The 19231-nt window shown below is 42.7% G+C and overlaps 1 protein-coding gene and 1 long non-coding RNA gene across 8 annotated transcripts in view; one reads left to right on the plus strand and one right to left on the minus strand.

Annotated features, from left to right (window-relative positions):
- The window catches only part of Carnmt1 (carnosine N-methyltransferase 1), a 35151-nt gene extending 27584 nt beyond the window's left edge, over nt 1-7567 (minus strand). Inside the window, exons 1-3 of one of the 7 annotated variants that reach the window (XM_052760760.1) lie at nt 7252-7271; nt 4128-4215; nt 343-538 (exon numbers count right to left, since the gene is read on the minus strand). In XM_052760760.1, coding sequence (XP_052616720.1) covers nt 343-538; nt 4128-4144 — 213 coding nt within the window. In that variant the 5' untranslated portion in view covers nt 4145-4215; nt 7252-7271. Of the gene's footprint in view, nt 1-342; nt 539-4127; nt 4456-6956; nt 7220-7251 lie in introns of those variants that run through there. The other 6 variants (XM_052760759.1, XM_052760758.1, XM_052760755.1 and 3 more) reach the window with 6 other exon arrangements.
- The window catches only part of LOC128124465 (uncharacterized), a 41834-nt gene continuing 29657 nt past the window's right edge, over nt 7055-19231 (plus strand). Inside the window, exon 1 of the long non-coding RNA XR_008222880.1 lies at nt 7055-7163. This is a non-coding gene — a long non-coding RNA (uncharacterized LOC128124465). The remainder of the gene's footprint in view (nt 7164-19231) is intronic.

The raw sequence follows: 19231 nt of genomic DNA on the forward strand, positions 1-19231 counted from the left end.
CAGAGCCAGGCGGATCTCTGTGAGTTCGAGGCCAGCCTGGACTACCAAGCGAGTTCCAGGAAAGGCGCAAAGCTACACAGAGAAACCCTGTCTCCAAAAACCCAAAAAAAAAAAAAAGAAATTTAAGTCTCTTATATACTCTAACATGCAAAACACCATGTGAAAGCATCAACAATTATCTAGGTGCTTAAAAAAAAACAGTGAACAAATGCTATCTCTAGCACACTGTTCCTCTAGCTTCATCACATGAAAATATCCTCTCAGTAAAGTGGATGACCTGCAAGACCTGGGCATACAGACGGTTACCCTAAAATGAAAAGAGATAGAACAAGGTTCACATACATCTTCTCCATATTCTTTATTTTCAAACATATGTATGCAATCATTCACAATGGTCAGCAGTATCTCCTGATTATGGTCAATGCATTTCCGGATCTTGTCCAAGTGAAGAGGAAACTGAGGAAGCAGTTTCTGTTGGTTATCTGGAAGTGATCGAAACTGTCTTTCTGTTCGGTTCACTCGTTCATGCATACTGGTGCTAAATAAAACAGAAAAAGTGTTTTATTTTCATTGCCAAAAAGAATTCTCTCACCAGAGGCCAACCTCATTTTAAGATTGTCATCCTATATAACTATTCCCTAGTTATGCTGGACATTACTCTTATTTACTATCCTTTGATTTTTGAAGGATATCAACTTAGAAAGTTTCTGTTTTAACAACAACAACAAAAAGCGCCAGCCTGGTCTACAGAGCGAGAACCAGGACAGGCACCAAACTACACAGAGAAACCCTGTCTCAAAAAACCAAAAAACAAAAACAAACAAACAAAAAAAAAACGCAAAATGGTAAAAGCAGACATGTGCACTAAGAGGAAACATAAAGATTAATTTATAATTATTTCTAATAATTTCAATTTTGAAATTAAACATTTGGCCAAAACTGGAGGATGGCTTAGATTCCTATATTATGGAGTAGTAACATGTTGCTGTAAAAGTACATTAAAATGGTCTGGGTATATAGTTCAGTGACAAACTACTTGCCCAGCATGTTTGAATCCTAGGTTGAATCTAGGTTAAATCCCCAGAATCAAAATAGTAATAATATAGAATAAAAAAAATGTTTTGAAACTAAAAGCCAGTCAAGTTGAATTTTGAAAAATATAAGCATATAATACAAAAGCATTAAGCAAATGAGTTTCAAATGTAATATTCACAATTTGCATTCCAAAGGTTTCCTGAGTGGTTACTTCAGAGATTGCTTATTCAGCAGAGTCTCATTTTTAGAAGCTAAATATATACTCACAGCTAAGTGTCATTTTACATCAACCAAACTGGCAAAAATCTAGAAATCCAACTAGATCAAATGTTGGTGAAATTGTGGAAAAACCAGAACATTTATACACTAATAGTGAATGCAGAATTGAGTACAACCACTTTACAAAATAACAACATCCTTAGTAAAGCTTAATGTTTTATCTGCCCTATGATCTAGAAATTATACTCCTACACAGTCAAGAAACACAAGCCATCTTCACCACAATGCTGTCAAACAACACACATAAAACCCCACAAACCACAGAAAGCCCATTATCAGTGGTCAGGATGCAGAAATTATAGTTATACAGTGGAATGGAGGGAAATGAACAAAGTACAGCTACAATTATAATACAGACAAAAATCAAGAACACAAATATTTGTTGAAACAGCAAATTAAAGAACACATGCTATATAACTCCATTTTATATAACATTAAACAACACACTGTTTAGGAACCGAGCAAGTGTACAAGGAAATGAAGTTTCAGGAACACCCTCTCTAAGGAAAAGGAATGGGACAGTGTGTGTGTGTGTGTGTGTGTGTGTGCAGACTATAAAAACTATTTACAAATAAAACAAGTACTTCTGTAAAATAAAAATGTAAATACTTTCTGTGAAGAGTAATGAAGCACAGAAGAAGCTCTGGCTATACACACATGCCACAGTCAAGTTTTTAAAAGCATGTATGGCACTCGGGCAGGGAGGTCCTGAGGATGATGTAAGAGGCCACCTTGGCAGTGGTTGCACTGACATTGCTTTTTTTACACTGGGGACAGTATGACTGTTCTCAAGTCTGTTACTACTATGTGATCCTTTTACACCCAAAGTGTCTTGATGAAACAAGGTAAAAACAATGATCATGGAAATATCATTTATTGAAATTTAGTAACTGCCAAGCATGCACATAACATGGACTGGTTGGAATAAATCTCCACAAAACCTACAAGGTAGGCATCATTATAGTCCTCTGTTCATTCAATTAGCCTTCACTGGATATGAAAACTTAAGTGAATATAATAAGCATTTGTTGTGATTTGGATATGAAGCTCTTTTCCTCAAAAAAGAAAAAAAAAAAAACCAAAAAACTATGTTCCTAACTAGTAGCACTTTCTAGGGGAGGTTCTAGAAACTCTAAGAGGTAGCTGGAGGTGACAGGTCACAGGGGCAAGGGGACACACACTTTTGGGCATCTTGTCCAGAGCCTCCTGATTCTTTCTGCTTGCTGGCTGTCAGGTCAGCTGCTCTGCTCCGTCATCCTTCCGCACAGCCAAGTGAAACCTGTGCATCTAAATACATTTGCCCTCCCTCAAGTTGTTTACATTGGGGTTTATCACAGTGACAAAGTCTGACTAATACAGCATGCAAAACATAGCAGGCACACTTCCTTTCTTCATATTAACAAATCCACAGTAGAAATACCACCCTCCCCTGCAAAATGTAGAAAAGTAAAACTGCTCAGGGGAAGAGAAATAGCAATCCCTCTTCTAGAAGGAACTACTTCTAACCTTTCACATATTACCCATCTTGTAGCTGTTTAAGACAAATTCATTCATGATTGAATTCACAAATTCTAGTTAATGCATTTATGGAATATAAAGTGATATTTACCCCTACATTTTCACCCCTCCACTCCCATCTGGTGGTTGACTACCATTCTGCTCTATCTGTGACTGTTCAGATTCCACACATAACAATGTGAGGTATCTACCTTTCTGTGCCTGGCTTGCTTACTTGCTTTTTTTCTTTTCTTTTTTCTTTTTTTTTTTTCTCGGATTTTTCGAGACAGGGTTTCTCTGTGTAGCTTTGGAGCCTGTCCTGGAACTTACTCTGCAGACCAGGCTGGCCTCAAACTCAGAGATCCACCTACCTCTGCCTCCCAAGTGCTGGGATTAAAGGAGTGTGCCACCACCGCCTGGTGACTGGATAGGTTTCATGTAACAGCTACTCAAAATGTAACAGCAGACTTCTTGGAAATGGCTAGGAATGTACATCAGGACAGACCTATGTCCTGCTGAGTTGGAATCTGCCTTTTAGCTAAAACTCACATATGATTCAGATACACCTCAAAGTTTGAGAAGCATTTGTAATTCTTTGCCCTTACAGGAAGTATTTTTGTCAAGTTGGATATATGCTCTCAAATATAAAAGGACTGTTTAACATTCATTCTACTTTATGCAACCAAAATTTACTAAACTATTTCCTAACTTCTGGGCATTGAGTAATGAACATTTTTGTGTTCTCAACTGTCTGTATTTACTATGGTTTGCAAGTAGCCACAAAAAAATGCACATTAAAATTTAATCCTCATTGTGAGGTATAAAGTGGTTGGAAATGTAAGCCAACTACGGTATCTGAAGGTAGGACTTTTGGGAAAAGATTAAATGGTACCTGAAGGGTAGCACCCTAATCTGATGGGATTGTGGCTTTAGAAGAAAAAGAAAGGAGACCCTGAGGATGCCCAGTTCCTTCTACCATGTGATGTCCTATACTGCCTCAAGGATCTATGGATTCTCTACTAGCAAGAAAAACTTCATCAAGTGTGATTCATACCCTTGAACTTCCCACCCTTTTTAGTTTTTAATCCTTACAAGTAAATTGCTTAACTTGGGAGATTCACTTATAGCAATAGATTGTTTAGGAAAAAAAGGTGGGTATAAATTTCCCAAAGCAGTATTATCAGATCTGAAGGGATAAGTACAAAATGATGTGGTGGTATTGTGTTCCCCAAAATATTGTGCATCCTAATAAACTTTTCTGGGGTCAGAGACAGAACAGCCACTAGATACAAAAGCTAGAAAATGGTGGTACTCACACCTTTAATCCTAGCATTCCAGAGGTTCAAGGCCACATTGGAAACAGCCAGGCACGGTGACACACGCCTTTAATCCCAAGAAGTGAGCCTTTAATCCCAGGGAGTGATGGCAGAAAGCAGAAAGGTATATAAGGCGTGAAGACCAGAAACTAGAAGCATTTGGCTGGTTAAGCTATTAGGCTTTGAGCAGCACAGTTCAGCTGAGATCCATTTGGATGAGGACACAGAAGCTTCCAGTCTGAGGAAACAGGATCAGCTGAGGAACTGGCGAGGTGAGGTAGCTGTGGCTTGTTCTGCTTCTCTGATCTTCCAGCATTCACCCCAATACCTGGCTCAGGTTTGATTTTATTAATAAGACTCTTTAAGATTCATGCTACAAAATGATTTTCAGAAAGATTCTTTTTTATCACTATCTATATAGTTCTAAAGTTGCCTTAGCATAAAGCCAGGCAAATAGCAGTGTGGCAACAATTTAAAATTCACTGTGAACAGCTCAAACTTTCTTCCTAGTATTCCTAGGCAATGGCTGTCCCGTCATCTTACACCACACCTCAAAATCCACAACCAAAACCACCAAACTAGTTTTGGTAGCATGTGTCCCCTTTCTTAACAGCTAACACTCAAATAAGAAGTTATCTCCAAATGACTTTTCTCAGCCCCACAGGGCACAGGCCCCATTATGGCTAAAGAGTACTGAAGGGCTTGCTACTGAGGAATATTGCTGCTAGATGCATGCTATCTCCCCCTAAGGTCTCCCCAACCCTCCCCTGCCCTGCTAGTAATTCTTCTAGGTACAACTTCCATCTTTACCACTTCCAAATCTCCACATTTCAATAAGAACAATGACAAAAACCAATGCTAGGCATGCTGCTGCTTTTGGTTTTTCATAGACTATATATCACCTTGGCAGCAGGGAGGTGAGCTATATTTACTGATTAGTTATTAGTAAGCTGTGTTTACTCAGACAACTCAGGTAACTGCACAGAGCTGGATGAAACGAAGCACATTCCTTAACCCCAGTGATCTAGCTGTCTTCAGAGCTTCCAGAAACAAGACACTTTGGGAAATTCTTAATGGGTTTGGGCTGAGGGTGTGTAGCTTCATGAGGTACAGCCTATGTTTATGTACAAACCCTAGAAATGCCCTCACACACACACAAAAAAAATTAGAAACAAACAAAAGAAAACACGGGTGTGTGTGTGTGTGTGTGTGTGGGGTGTGTGTGTGTGTGTGTATTTTGCCAGAGCTGAAAGCATACTTGCCCTGTGACCTTTAATCTAAGTTTTCTACTCACTATAACATTTAATGGTAAAAGCAAGCCCTCCAAAATGTGCTGGGAGTCTAGAACAGGACTGGCTGTCAGAACTGTCTGATGACGGAAAGACTCCTACCCATACACTCTAATATGGTACACTAGCTACAGGCAGTGGAGCACTTGATATTATGGCTATCTCAATTCTAACTTTTTTTTCCCTTGGTTTTTTGAGACAGGATTTTTCAGTGTAACAGTCCTGGCTGTCCTAGAATTCACTATGTAGTCCAGGCTGGCCTCGAACTCACTGAGATCAGCCTGCCTCTGCCTCCCAAGTGCTCGGATTAAGGACATGCACCACCACCGCCCAGCTCAATTCTAACTTTTAATTAATTTATTTTTATATCTATCCAGATGTGAGTAGTGGCTGCGCTATAGACGCTTCAAGGCCAGACTGTCAAAAAATGCTGGAAAGCAATACAATGCTGGCTTATTACCCCACACCTCTAAGTGGCATTTTAAAAACCATATACTTATGCTACACTACTTTTCCAGAGATTTGAAGTGTTTCACACAGACAGTACATACAAATAAAGAAAAACTTTAAGCCGGGGGGGGGGGGGGGGGGGGGGGGCAGTGGTGGCACACACGTTTAATCCCAGCATTCGGGAGGCAGAGGCAGAGGATCTCTGTGAGTTTGAGGCCAGCCTGGTCTACAGAGCGAAATCCAGGACAGGCACAAAGCTACACAGAGAAACCCTGTGGGGGGGAAGGGACTTTAATGAAAATTCCCCCAATTCCACATTCAACTGCTAAAGAGAGATGAAAGGGTGGGGAACCACATTACAACTAGAAGATGCACACAGCACTCTTTTCTATACTGCCTCCTTCTAAGTTTAATTAGTAAATTATTTCATCAAAATCTTTGATCCAAGAAACAGTCTGTCCTGAGTCTAGAAGTGTAGCTAAGCAGTAATGCTCTCAACAGGAAAGCTTGAGACCTTGGGTTTCAGGCTTCTGTCACACCTGCCACAATGTAACCATCAGCTCCTACTCAATTCAAACAAGTAACAAAGTAATGTGACCACCGGCCAAAACTGGTGAGGGCTGCATAGGAGTGTCTTTTTTTTTTTTTTTTTTGCTACAATGTTTTATTCGTTAAAAATAGAGCTTCAACAATATTGCCAAGTGCTGTGACATACAAATAAGACTCACTCCCTGCCCTTGAAGGGGGTCACAGCTGGGCAAAGAATTACATATATGAATAACTATAATACTAATAGCACGAGGGTCCCATCTATGATGGTTTGACCTGGACAAGGGGTCATGTCTGTCTCTCTGGTTCCAACTACAGGTTCAGAATATTGCTACCAGTGGACTCTTATCACTTATCCGAATAAATGTATTATCTTTCCCCGAAAATCCAGGTGCACTAAAACCCATTCAGACCTGCATTTACACACTCTGATTAGGCTATCTAAACACCTATCTAGACGAAACATTAAAGTTAGGAAGTTGAATTACGAATGGGGAGCACTACAACCATGCCTAGCCCACGAAAGGAATTCCACACTTACTCGCAGACTACAAGAACATAGAGCCGGCTCCGGTGCCTGCTCTCTTTCCCTTACCAAGCAGCACATTTTGGAATTCCGGGACCACTTCTCCCCTTCACCATCCGGTTAGAGCCACTCAGCAGCACCGTTCAGTTCTCTACGGAAAGTGCACGCTCTTCCCGGCGGCTCCGGGGAAAGTGGGGAGCCGTCCCCTAGGTCTGCGCGCAGGTGACCGTGGGCTCCGCGAAGCCGCCACGAGGCTGGCCGCGAGCGGGCGGGCGGGCGGGCGGGCGGGCGGGCTGAGGGCGCGCCTTACCCGTAGTAGCGGAACGCGTTGATGACCTTCCAGAAGTGCTCGCGCTCCAGCCGCTCCTCGTCCTCGGCGGTGGCGCGCGCCGGAGCCCCGGCAGGCGCGGGCGAGCCCAAACGCCCGGCGGAGAACTGCACCTCCACCTCCTCGCCGCGCCCGCCGTCCTGGGCCGGCTGAGACGCGGGCGGAGCGCGCCGCCGTCGCTGCATCGCCGCCGCGGCCCACGGTCTGACCCGCCTGCGTCTCACCGCGCCCGAGTGCGTGGCGGCGGACGGCCGGGCCTCCTCTAGACGGCGCCCGCCGCGGCCACGGCCCCCGCTCGCGGCGCGCCCCGCCCCCGCCGCCCTCAGGCCTCCATTCGCGCTGCGCTCCGCCAGGGTTTCGGGGACTCGCGCACTCGGCGCGCACGCGCTGACAACGAGGCCAAGGCCGCGGCCGCCCGCGCTCATTCGCTGCCGGGCTTCCGCTACGACGCGCTGACGTACGGTGACGCTCGGGGGGCGGGGCTTAGGGCCAGGTGGAGGAGGAGCTCCTCGGTGGGGCGGGGCTTGAGCAGCGGGCACCTGTGAGGGCCCAGCGGGTGGGGCTACGAGCCTGACTGGGCTGGATGGAGTAGGGCGGACTCTGAGGCTAGAAGGGACCAGAAAGAGAAAGGAAAAGATTTCCTTAAATTGATTTCAGATGTTTTAACTTTAGAAACTCAAAAAGGGAAGGTCTTGCGTTCCCCTTTCAAACTCACTTTCTAAGTGGATTCTCTTTAAGCACTCTTGATGCTAGGAGGCACACACACAGCTGTGGTTAGTGACCTACGACGAGTCCTAACCGCAGTCTGGTATAAAGACGACCTTCAGTAATCTCGGCTACACTGGAAGCCGAGGCCGCCTGTGTAGCACTATAACAAGACCCCGTCTCAAAACACGAAACGTATAAATAGAAAAAGCCCTCATCGCTTTTCGATGGCTGCAGATGTTTGTGGGAACCATTAACAGTCCGGGATCCAGCAGTGACCCTTGGCCATCCTGGGTCTGATCGCTTCCTCTCTTTTGTTTAACTTTCCTTTATTTGCTTTCCGCTTCATTTCTCTCTGGACTCGGGATTAAAACAGCTGCCCCTACCTGCACTTAATGTTATTCTTAGAAAATAATTCTTTCTGGTGAATTAGGTACATCACCTAACAAATCAGTTTTACAAAATAATAGTAAAAAGAAAAGACTTTATTCAGAAGTTAAGCACGCTCAACAATCTCAAACTTTGTTGAAAAGAGACAGTTAAAATAAACTAGCTTTGTATTTTCATGATTTAAGTTAATTGAAATGAAAGCAATGCTAAAAGTTTTATTTGTATGTTAAACTTACAGTTTACATGAGAATTCTCTAAAATTTTAGTGTATCTTATTTTTTTTTAGATATTTGATTTTAGTTATATGTATGTGGGGTAGGGGTAATGCCACATGTGTGCGAGTGCTTACAGAGGCCAGAAGAGGCCTCTGAACTGCCCTGGAGCTCGAGTTACAAGCAAATGTGGTTTCTGGGAACCAAACTACCACCTCTGGGAGACCAGGACGCATTATTAACTGCTGAGCCATCTCTCCACTCCCCCCCTATTTTTTTTTTTTAATGGAAACATTACCGCTATTGATAGTTTAGGATTACCAGAGACAATTCTCTAAAAATAGGGGAAACAAATTCCCAAACAACGAAGTGTAAAATTTCAGCACATGAGCTAATACCCTTCACCTGCATCCTCTCCTTCTGCACTGTCTTCCAGCCTTTTAAGCCTTCTCTGGGGCAGTCGTATTATCTTGGGCTCCAGAAAACTCTTCGTCCTCCATGCCCTCACCCACATACAAAGACATGCTTGGCATATACCAGCTCAAACTTGTGATCTAGGAGAGCCTGAGTCTTGATGGTGTCTATGATCTTTCCCAGAATGCATACAGCTCACTGTATCTTGACTGGTATCCACTAGGTCATGGTCATATGTAACCATAAGGGAGTGATGTGAGAATGGTGGCATACCCCTTTAATACCAGTCCGCGGGAGTCAGAGGCAGGAAGATCTCTATGAGTTCAAGGCCAGCCTGGTCTACAGAGCCAGTTCCATGACAGTCAATGATACACAAAGAAACCCTATCTGGAAAAACTAAAAACAAACAAACAAACAGAAGCCCTCAAAGATCCACCTGCTGCTGCCTCCTATGTGCTGGGATGACAGACCTGAACCACCACACCCTGTCTTCAGTGTGCTTCTTAAGAGTAACACACTAAGGTATGGCTCGAACTTCTAATGAAGAATCCAAAGGAGTACAAATACCATGTCTTTATCCCAGTCACCTTCTCCAGACACAATTCACCAATTTCTTGCTCCTTCTTCCAGATTTCTATCTAATTCCCATTTTTCTTAAACACTGGTGTTTGGAAATTATGTGTAACTCCTTATACTATTAGCCATTACTAATTCTGCGCGTGCACGCGCGCGCACACACACACACACACACACACACACACACACAAATAACATGTCATAATATTGACATAGGCCAGAACAGCCTAATTGACACAGTCCAGAATGTCATTGGTAAAGACAATCACTTACCTACTTTTCAATATCCTGGGAAATATAGTGAACATTTTGAAATTCTTTATGTAAAGGATATCTACTCTCTGTTAAAATATAATTATGAGGCGTGAGGACCAGAAACTAGAAGTATTTGACTGATTAAGCTTTTAGGCTTTGGAGCAGCAGTTCAGCTGAGACCCATTCAGATGAGGACACAGAGGCTTCCAGTCTGAGGAAACAGGATCAGCTGAGGAACTGGCGAGGCGAGGTCGCTGTGACTTGTTCTGCTTCTCTGATCTTCCAGCATTCACCCCAATAACTGGCGTTAGGTTTGATTTAATTAATAAGACCTTTTAAGATTCCTGCTAAATCTGGCACCCAACGTTCATGGTACAAATTCATGAAAAAGCTGCTTGCCTGTGGCCTTGAGGGCCCCAGCTCAGGCCCGAGCTACACTAGGCCGGTTGTGGTGGCACATGCTGGCAGGATTTGCTGAAAGAGGCAGAGGCAGGAGGATCCCGAGTTTGAGGACGGCCTAGGAGGCTTGCTAAGGAGAAGCTTAGGCCAAGGCCCAGACACAAATGGAGGCAGCGGGACTATGGAGGCAGCGGGACTATGGAGGCAGCGGCTGCTGCTCCTCTGAGTTGCTGGCTTCTTCTCATTGTGATGGTGACTGCTGTGATGCTGCTAGCTGGGACAAAGGGTTTACTACTGCTTGTTCAGAGAAGAATTGCCCAGACCATTGTGTTACAAGAAAGCGTCATTGGCAAAGGTCAGTTTGGAAAAGTTTGGCAAGACAAATGGTGGGGAGAAATTGCTGTGAAGATTTTCTCTTCTAGGGAAGAACATTCATGGTTCCGAGAGACATTTATCAGACTGTGATTGCTCCAAACCACAGAGGAGGCACAAAAAAAAAAAAAAAAAAAAAAAAAAAAAAAAAAAAAAAAATCTGCAGGCAACCATGACCACGCCTAACAGCAACTTTGAAATCTTCAAAAGGATGATGGGACCCCCACAAAGATGATTCCACATGGACTATGGTAAAGCTATTAAGCTGATTAACACCACAGAAAGATTGACTCTGGACTACAAACTACTCAGGACAATTTTGAGATGGCTAGCTGAGATGATCCAGCCTGACAGGCTACTTGAACAAGGACTTGAAACAAGCCCTGCACTTTCTTATTATGCAGCGACTGGACAAATGATACAGGACTTGACAATTAACCCCAAAAATTTTCTTTTCAGGATCCCCTAAAGATGTCTTCACCCCCAGAAAGCAGGAAGTAATTGCTGTGGGATGGTCTGTATGTCAAGTGTGTTGCTGATTGGTCAGTAAATAAATCACTGATTGGCCAGTGGCTAGGCAGGAAGTGTAGGCGGGACAAGGAGGAGCATAAAGCTGGGAAGTGGAAGGCTGAGTCAGAGAGACACTGCCAGCCTCCACGATGACAAACAGCATGTGAAGATGCCAGTAAGCCACGAGCCATGTGGCAAGGTATAGATTAATGGAAATGGATTAATTTGAGCTGTAAGAACAGTTAGCAAGAAGCCTGCCATGGCCATACAGTTTATAACCAATATAAGTCTCTGTGTTTACTTGGTCGGGTCTGAGCTGCAGTGGGACTGGCAGGTGAGAGAGATTTGTCCTGACTGTGGGCCATGCAGGAAAACTCTAGCTACAAGTAATTTTAAGAAAATGATGCCCACATTTCCAAGAGGTGGGATGGGAGGTTTTGGGTTGTTTAATGAGTTTTGGATATTGTCATTGTTTACAATGGTTGTTACAAGTTGTTAATTGTTAATGGTCAGGAAAAAAAGCTGAACAAGGAGATTAGATTCAGAGTTTTTGTTTGAAAAAAAAAGACAGAAAGAAAAGGAAAAAGAGAATATAGATATGAGGTAGATCATTGAATCTACTCTGAGAAAAAAGATAAAGAAATAATAGGATAAATGGGTAGATCATTGAATCTACACTAAAAAGAAAAAGGGGGAAGATATAAAAATGACAAAAGGTAGACTACTGAATCTATTATGAAAAGAAAAAATACTTTTAAAAAGGAACTACTTGTTTTACATAGGATAAGTAATGAATTTTTTGTCTGAGTTAATCAAATACTATTGGACTGGACATTGTCAAAATATATAATGGAGTTTTTATCGGAATCTGTCAAATGTTAGTGGACTAGACATTGTTAATGTAACTCTTAACTGTATATATTGTATATCTTATTGGATAGTTTTTCTTGTATTAGTTATAATCTTTTTTTAATTTTAGACAAAAAAAGGGAGGAAATGTGGTGGTATTGTGTTCCCTGAAATATGTGCACCCTAATAACTTATCTGGGGTCAGAGACAGAACAGTCACAATATTAAACATAGAGGTTAGGCAGTGGTAGCACACGCCTTTAATCCTAGCATTCCAGAGGCAGATTCCTCTGGATCTCTGTGAGTTCAAGGCCACATTAGAAACAGCCAGGCAAGGTGACTCACGCCTTTTATCCCAGGGAGTGATGGCAGAAAGCAGAAAGATATATAAGGCATGAGGACCAGAAACTAGAAGTATTTGGCTGATTAAGCTTTTAGGCTTTGGAGCAGCAGTTCAGCTGAGACCCATTCAGATGAGGACACAGAGGCTTCCAGTCTGAGGAAACAGGATCAGCTGAGGAACTGGTGAGGTAAGGTAGCTGTCTGTGGCTTCTTCTGCTTCTCTGATCTTCCAGCATTCACCCCAATAACTGGCCTTAGGTTTGATTTAATTAATAAGACCTTTTAAGATTCCTGCTACATACAATGTTTAAGGATCTGTGTTACTAAGGTGCTTGAGTGTAAACACAGCAGTGATTTGCACATAAGGAAACCTAGGGATCAGCATGGAGCCATACCAGCAAGTTCCTGGCACTGTCCTACTTATCCGAGATGCATGCCTACATATTGTCAGTCCTCCTTATGACTCTGACTGTACTTACATTAGAACATGATATAATCTAACACTTACCATTTACATTTTTCAAACAGTTTCCTCCTATTTTATTATTTTGTGAAGGAGGTGCCATTACCTTGGACGGATCCATTTTCCTGCCCTGGACACATAAACCTCAAGTCTGAGATTCTTCTCTTACTCCCTTTTTTTCTGTCTTTTTCATGACTATGTTGATTGTCTCCTGTTTTTTACACTTTTGAGCTGAAGGCCACCAGGAGCTGCCGGAAGTAGGGTTTCTCCTTTTTATGTTGTCACTTAATTCTACAGCGTGTTTGAAAAGTTACTTCACTTGAATTATTTGTAGAATGGACACTGTATCTTTTTCACAGTGTCGCTGGGATAAATGAATGAGCTAGATTGAGACAAGCTTGACCTATTATCTCAATAGATGTGTTTTCTTGCCTCTTCTCAGAGCTTTTTAGAATACATCTTCAACTGTCTTTAAAAAGACTGTGCTTTCCAGCTAAAGCGACCAGAGTTATTTCCAGCTGTTGAGTTCCCAGTGGTATCATCATTCAGAAGAACCACAGGTAATGGAGGGCTGGAGAGATGGCTCAGTGGTTAAGAGCATTTTCTGCTCTTGCTGAGGACCTGAATTTAGTTCCCAGAACCCACATGGTGGCTTACAACAAGCTGAAAAAAAAAAATTTTTTCCCCTTAAGACTTCCTTGACCTAACTTGTTTGCAATGATTTTTTCCACTATGAACATCTTCCCAAAACATGAAACCAACCATGGGGGCTGAGGGCTATGGAATGTTTTCATCAGAAGGTCATGTCCAGGAATAACAACAACAACAACAACAAATGCACAGTCAAGGTCATGTCCAGGAACAACCGAAAAGCAGCTTTGCTCCCTTCCGTTGTTCAACGGAGCTATTCAGTAAGCATTTAAAGCGCCTTCAGGTGTCTGTTGCTGAAGAGAATGTGGAGTGACAGACCTGCCTGCTCTGAGAAGGGGCAGAGAAGTGTGATGTGTGATGGTTTCCAAATCCTGCATCTACTGAGACAGAAAACTTGCATCTATTAGTTACATGAAGCAGATTCATTAGGTACAGATGGGCAGCAAGGGTCAGTGGAAGCCTGGAATTCATTATGAGCTGGTCCTGCCAAGGCTCAGGGATGCTGGAGTCTCTCATTTGTGCATGTGTCATCTACATCACAGCTGAGAGCCATGGAAAGCAGACCACCTGGCTTTTATATCCTGGGCCATATGACACACCAGGCTAAACTACTAAAGACCATCTTATTTCTAGGGAGCAGAAACAGAGATGAGACTTATTTGAGGATGCTGACTTCCTAGAAGGCTCATTATTCATAAGAATGACAGGGAAGGATTGGAGAGATGGCTCGGTAGTTAAGAGCATTTTCTGCTCTTGCTAAGGACCTGAGTTTAGTTCCCAGAACCCGCAGGGCTTACAACTGTCTGTAACCTCAGTTACAGGGAATCCAATGACCTTGTCTGATCTCTCTGACACATATACACTCAGGCACATATACATAAAATATTTCTTTTTAGAAAAGAAATACAAGTAAGAAAGGAGTGGGACCTAGTCCGTCTAAGGCTGTGTGGACGGACTTGGAACTGTTCAGCAAAGGCTCTAGTAATTTCTTACAAAACCAAACACACATACTTACCATGCAGCCCAGTGTTCATATGCATAGCTGCTCATCCCAGAGAGTGAAAGCACATGTGTTCACAAAAGCATGTGTAAGGTCAGTACAGTATGCTGTATTTATTTAAACTTGTATGTAACAAATCTAAAGCCAGGAACCAAAAAGAAGCCAAGTGTTCTTCAGCAGATGAAAGCAAACATAACAAATGGGTAAAGCACAAAGAAACTATTCTGAGTTGTTTTTCTTTCAAAACAATTTGCAGTAAACACACTGCACCCTGGGTGTTATGGTGTGTTCAGATTTCCTCTGATAGACAGCCCAGCCCTTTGTTTTGTTTTGGCTTTGGTTTTTCCAGTTTGCTTGTTTGTTTGTTTGTTTGTTTCACTCTGCCTCACTCAAATTTTCAGGATGTGTGGAATGAACTCAGATTGTTTGCCAGAATACAACACAAACGGCCTTTAGCTCAATTCCCAATAGAGTGTCTGTTCTTTTCTGGAACCTTATGAGCCAGGCATGGTTATATATACATATTGCCCAGCATTCAGGAGGCTGAGATAGGAGAATGGTGATTTCAAGGCCAACTGGCACATGTGGCAAGATAGGGAATCAAAAAAAAGTTTTTTTTCAGAGCTGAGGACCAAACCCAGAGCCTTGTGCTTGCTAGACAAGCACTCTACAACTGAGTCAAATCCCCAACCCCCTCAAAAAAAAATCTTCAATAAACATACTGTATGTTGCATTTATGTTTTTGAATGACAAAGTGGCACTGCTGGTAAACATTAAGGGTGGTCCATGGTTGTGAGTATGAAGGACTAAGAGCAGGGGATATAGCTACGATAGGCAGCTCAAATGTGCCTTTTGGTGGGCTCTTCGTGTGCTGTCTTTGACTTGTAGCTAGCTGGCTTTGCACATAGTTCTTCATTTTAGTCATGGGCTCTATGCTGAGGATGTCATACTTTGGCCTTAAAATAATGAGAATACACTGTGGGACTGGGGATATAATCCAGGAAATAATCACATGGACCTTAAGTAGATGATTATAGTCTTACAAGAAACCAGTACCCAGACACAATGGTGTACACACAAGCCGTGGTCTCAAAGTGAAGCAAACAAAAGCAAGTGTGTCTAATCTTAGGAAGTAGAACAACAGGATATGGGTGTCAATCACGTGTAAGTAGGGAAGAAAAGCAGGAAGATGGGAAGGTTCATACTGTCGGGGGAGGCTAGCACCAGGTAGAGTCATCTTCCTGCTGTTTCCTTTCCCTGGTTGCTAGCTCAGAGGGGCAGATTCTTCCTCATTTTAGGAAACTGGACATCCAACATTCCAATCTGGAAAACTAGGATTTCTGTAGTTGAAGGTGTCACAGATGGAAATTATGTTCCCAGCAATAAATCAGCCATTTCCCTGTAGGGTTGGACCACATCACTGTTTTCCCAGCTGAGCAATAGAGAAAGTATCCCCTGGCAGTAGGATGAGAATCCATCCCTGGTACATGAACTAGCTTTTTGAAGCCCATTCCCTATGATGGGACACCTTGCTCAGCCTTGATGCAGGGGGAGGGGCTTGGACCTGCCTCTACCGAATGTACCAGGCTCTGCTGACTCCCATGAGAGGCCTTACCTTTTTGGAGGAGGGAATAGGTTGCAGGGAGGAGGGGGGATAGGTTGGGGCAGGGGGGAGGGTGGGTGGGTGGGAAGTGGGAAGAGAGGGGTATCTGTGATTGGCATGTAAAATGAATAAAAAAATTCTTAATAAAAAAACTAAAACTAAAAAAACAAAACAAAACAAAAAACAGAAAGTATCTAAGTATCCATAAGGAATTTTCTGAGCCAAACCTTACCTCAGTGCCTCAAGATACTGGTATGATTCGTGTACCTGGGGGCTGTTGGGAGTATTGTCTTCTCATCTCATGGCAGTGGAACTATTTGTTAAGAGGCTATTAATATTGATTAATTAAGGGATGAGATAAATGATGGTTAAAGGCTGGAGGACAAGTGTGAAAGTTGGAATATGATGAGACTTTTAAGGTAAAAATACAAGAATTTGGCTGAGGTTTGAAAGAACTCAACTTGAGAAAAGTTGAAAGAGTACGTAGTATGGAGTTTTCCTGACTTTTCACCTAGTGTCTTCTTTTATTGGTGTGTTGGGGTTATTTTGGTTTACAGTTCCAGCGAGATGCAGTGCATCATGGCAGGAGGGGGAAGGGGCAGAGGGTCACACTGCAAGGAAGTCAGGAAGCAGAGAGTGAACAGGAAGTTGAGCCCAACTATAAAATGTAAAGGCTTGCCTCCAATGTTCTACTTCCTTTAGCAAGGCTCCACCTATGGTTCCTCAACCTCCCCAAATAGCATCACTACCTGGGGACCCAGTTTTCAAACACATGAGCATATGAAAGGTACATTTCACATTCAAATCACAACATTTTGCCTGTGGACCTTATAGCCTCATGGCTATCTCATAATGCAAAATGAACTGTTCCAATTTCCAATGTCCCCACAGTCTTCAACAGCCCCAATACTATTCAAAAGTCCAAAGTCTCTTCTGAGACTCAATTTCTTAATTGTGATTCCTTATAATCAAGAAACACATTACATATGTCCAACATGCAATGGCAGTTTTCACCCAGTACCCTCTAATACTAACACAGAGCACGATCGTAGCACAATTATCAAAACAAGATACAACTAAGCTACAAAGCTTATTTCCAGTCAAGCTATTTTCCTATTACTATTCCAGTGTTTCAGAATCCAACTCAGGTCGGGCATTGTGTATAGTTATCATATCTCTCTAGTGTTCTCCAGTCAGGGACAGGTCCCCAGCCTTTTTTTTTCTTTCATGGTTATGACACTGTGGAGGAGGACTAGTCTATTTCATGGGTTGCCAGTAGTTTGAGTTTATCTGAGGTCGTTTCAGGATTAGACCGAAGGTATCCATTTTCAGCAGCTGCACTACAGAAGTGACAACCTTCCCAGTGAGGAGAGGAGAAGAGAGGAGAGGTGTGTTGCCAGCAGTGGCAGGCTTCCAATCAAGCAAGAAGCACAAAGCACCCTACAATGTAGTAACAAAAATCTTGGAGTTAGAACTGACCTGGCAGAAGATTACCAATGGAACTATTTGTTAAGAGGCTATTAATATTGATTAGTTAAGGGATGAGATAAATGATGGTTAAAGGCTGGAGGACAAGTGTGAAAGTTGGAATATGATGAGACTTTTAAGGTAAAAATACAAGAATTTGGCTGAGGTTCTGTTTGTGAAGAGACACAGAAACTGAAGAGAATTACTAGGGAATTGGGATATTAGATTGATTCCATTACCAATTGGCAGTCAGAATCTTTGGAATAAGATTAAAAACCAGTATTAGTGTGTTATAGTGTAACTGCTACATGAAGCTACTTGCCTGTTCATGGAAAAGATAAGAAAGAGAGGCATAAAAAGATGCTCTGCCTTCTGCCAACTTATTTCCTAGCTTCAGTGTTGGACATTCAGTATCTTTGGACCATGTGTGTGGGCTGAGGAGGATCAGACCGAAGCCAAGCATGACACTATCTTCCTTGTTTCCTCTGCACAAAAAGGAACCTTTACAGACACTTGAAAAATACTGTTGAATGGTTCTTGAAAGAATTTATCACGTCCAAGTCATCAGTTAGCCTTAGTCTAATCATGGCAGTAGAGCATGGTGGAAGTAGTAAATTGTTCCATGGCCAATGAGACATCCACACCAAACACCTACGTCTGTCACAGGACAATAAGGCCAAGACAGAAACTGAACAGCAAGGTAATCTTTCTTGGCTGTCTCTGTCTTAGAGAGGTAAAAGGGAAACAGATTGGTTTCTTGTGTGGGAAAACTCTGACTTAGCTTCTATCCTTGAAGGCTGGTCTTAACCCTCAGAATGAAGTATGGTGTATAATTACATGATAAATATCTACAATCCCAGTTGAAGCAGAGGTTTGCAACTGGCTCCATACTGTTATCAACTGTTGGGCGTTTGAACTATATTGATGCACAAGACCCATCCCCAGTGATTTGAATACTGTTCATATGTTCTTCAGAATTTGTTTGGCTGAGGGAGGCAGGAACGCAAAGCAGCCTCAGCCAGCATTCTGGAGTAGGTTGTGTTATTAGTTTGCTGCAAGGCAAATTACCCAAAGCTTAGCAATCAAAACCCAGTCATCTTGTAGAGTTGGGGTGGGGCTGGGATTTTAGGAGTGGGTATGTTGTTGATTCTACTTCAGGGTCTCTTATGTTAAAACCAAGATATCATATGGGCTTCAGATTTGAAGATTTGGCTAGTGTTGGCGAGCCCACTGGCAAGATGGCTCAGTTTTCTAGGTGGTGAACTGGCACTGGATCTTGACACATTTGTGGTCCTGCTACTTTGCCACACAGCCTTTTGTGCAGGATAGAGTGAATGATTTTCTCCAGAATGAATGGTCCAAGAGAACAAGGCAGAAGAAGCAGCTTGGTAGAATGGCTTGGCTGGGGTTAAGATTCCCTTGAGTAGTAGGAGGGGTAGAACTCAATAGAACTCACTGAAAAGTTTTTTGCACCCCAATAAGCCCCTCCGCTGACGCAGCAATCCAAATTAAAGCAAATCAGACCGAATTAGAAAAGGCCCCGGTTTAATGGGTAAAGCATTTCCAGGTGATTCTCTAGCCCTCCAGAGAGGAGACTGGGAGGAGAGACCGGAAAACCACGTGTCTGTTTTCTGGGATGCAGCTTACATACCCTATGGAAGTGGTCTTGAGCATCTCTGGGGAAGGAGCTGTGTTTGGCAGGCTTTGAAGGGGCAGGTTTGGGGAAAGAGATGGGGGAGGGGAGTTGAGGTGGA

The sequence above is a fragment of the Peromyscus californicus genome, unplaced genomic scaffold (genome assembly GCF_007827085.1).
Source record: "Peromyscus californicus insignis strain IS unplaced genomic scaffold, ASM782708v3 Scaffold_4__1_contigs__length_199733344, whole genome shotgun sequence".
NCBI classification, from domain to species: Eukaryota; Metazoa; Chordata; class Mammalia; order Rodentia; family Cricetidae; genus Peromyscus; species Peromyscus californicus.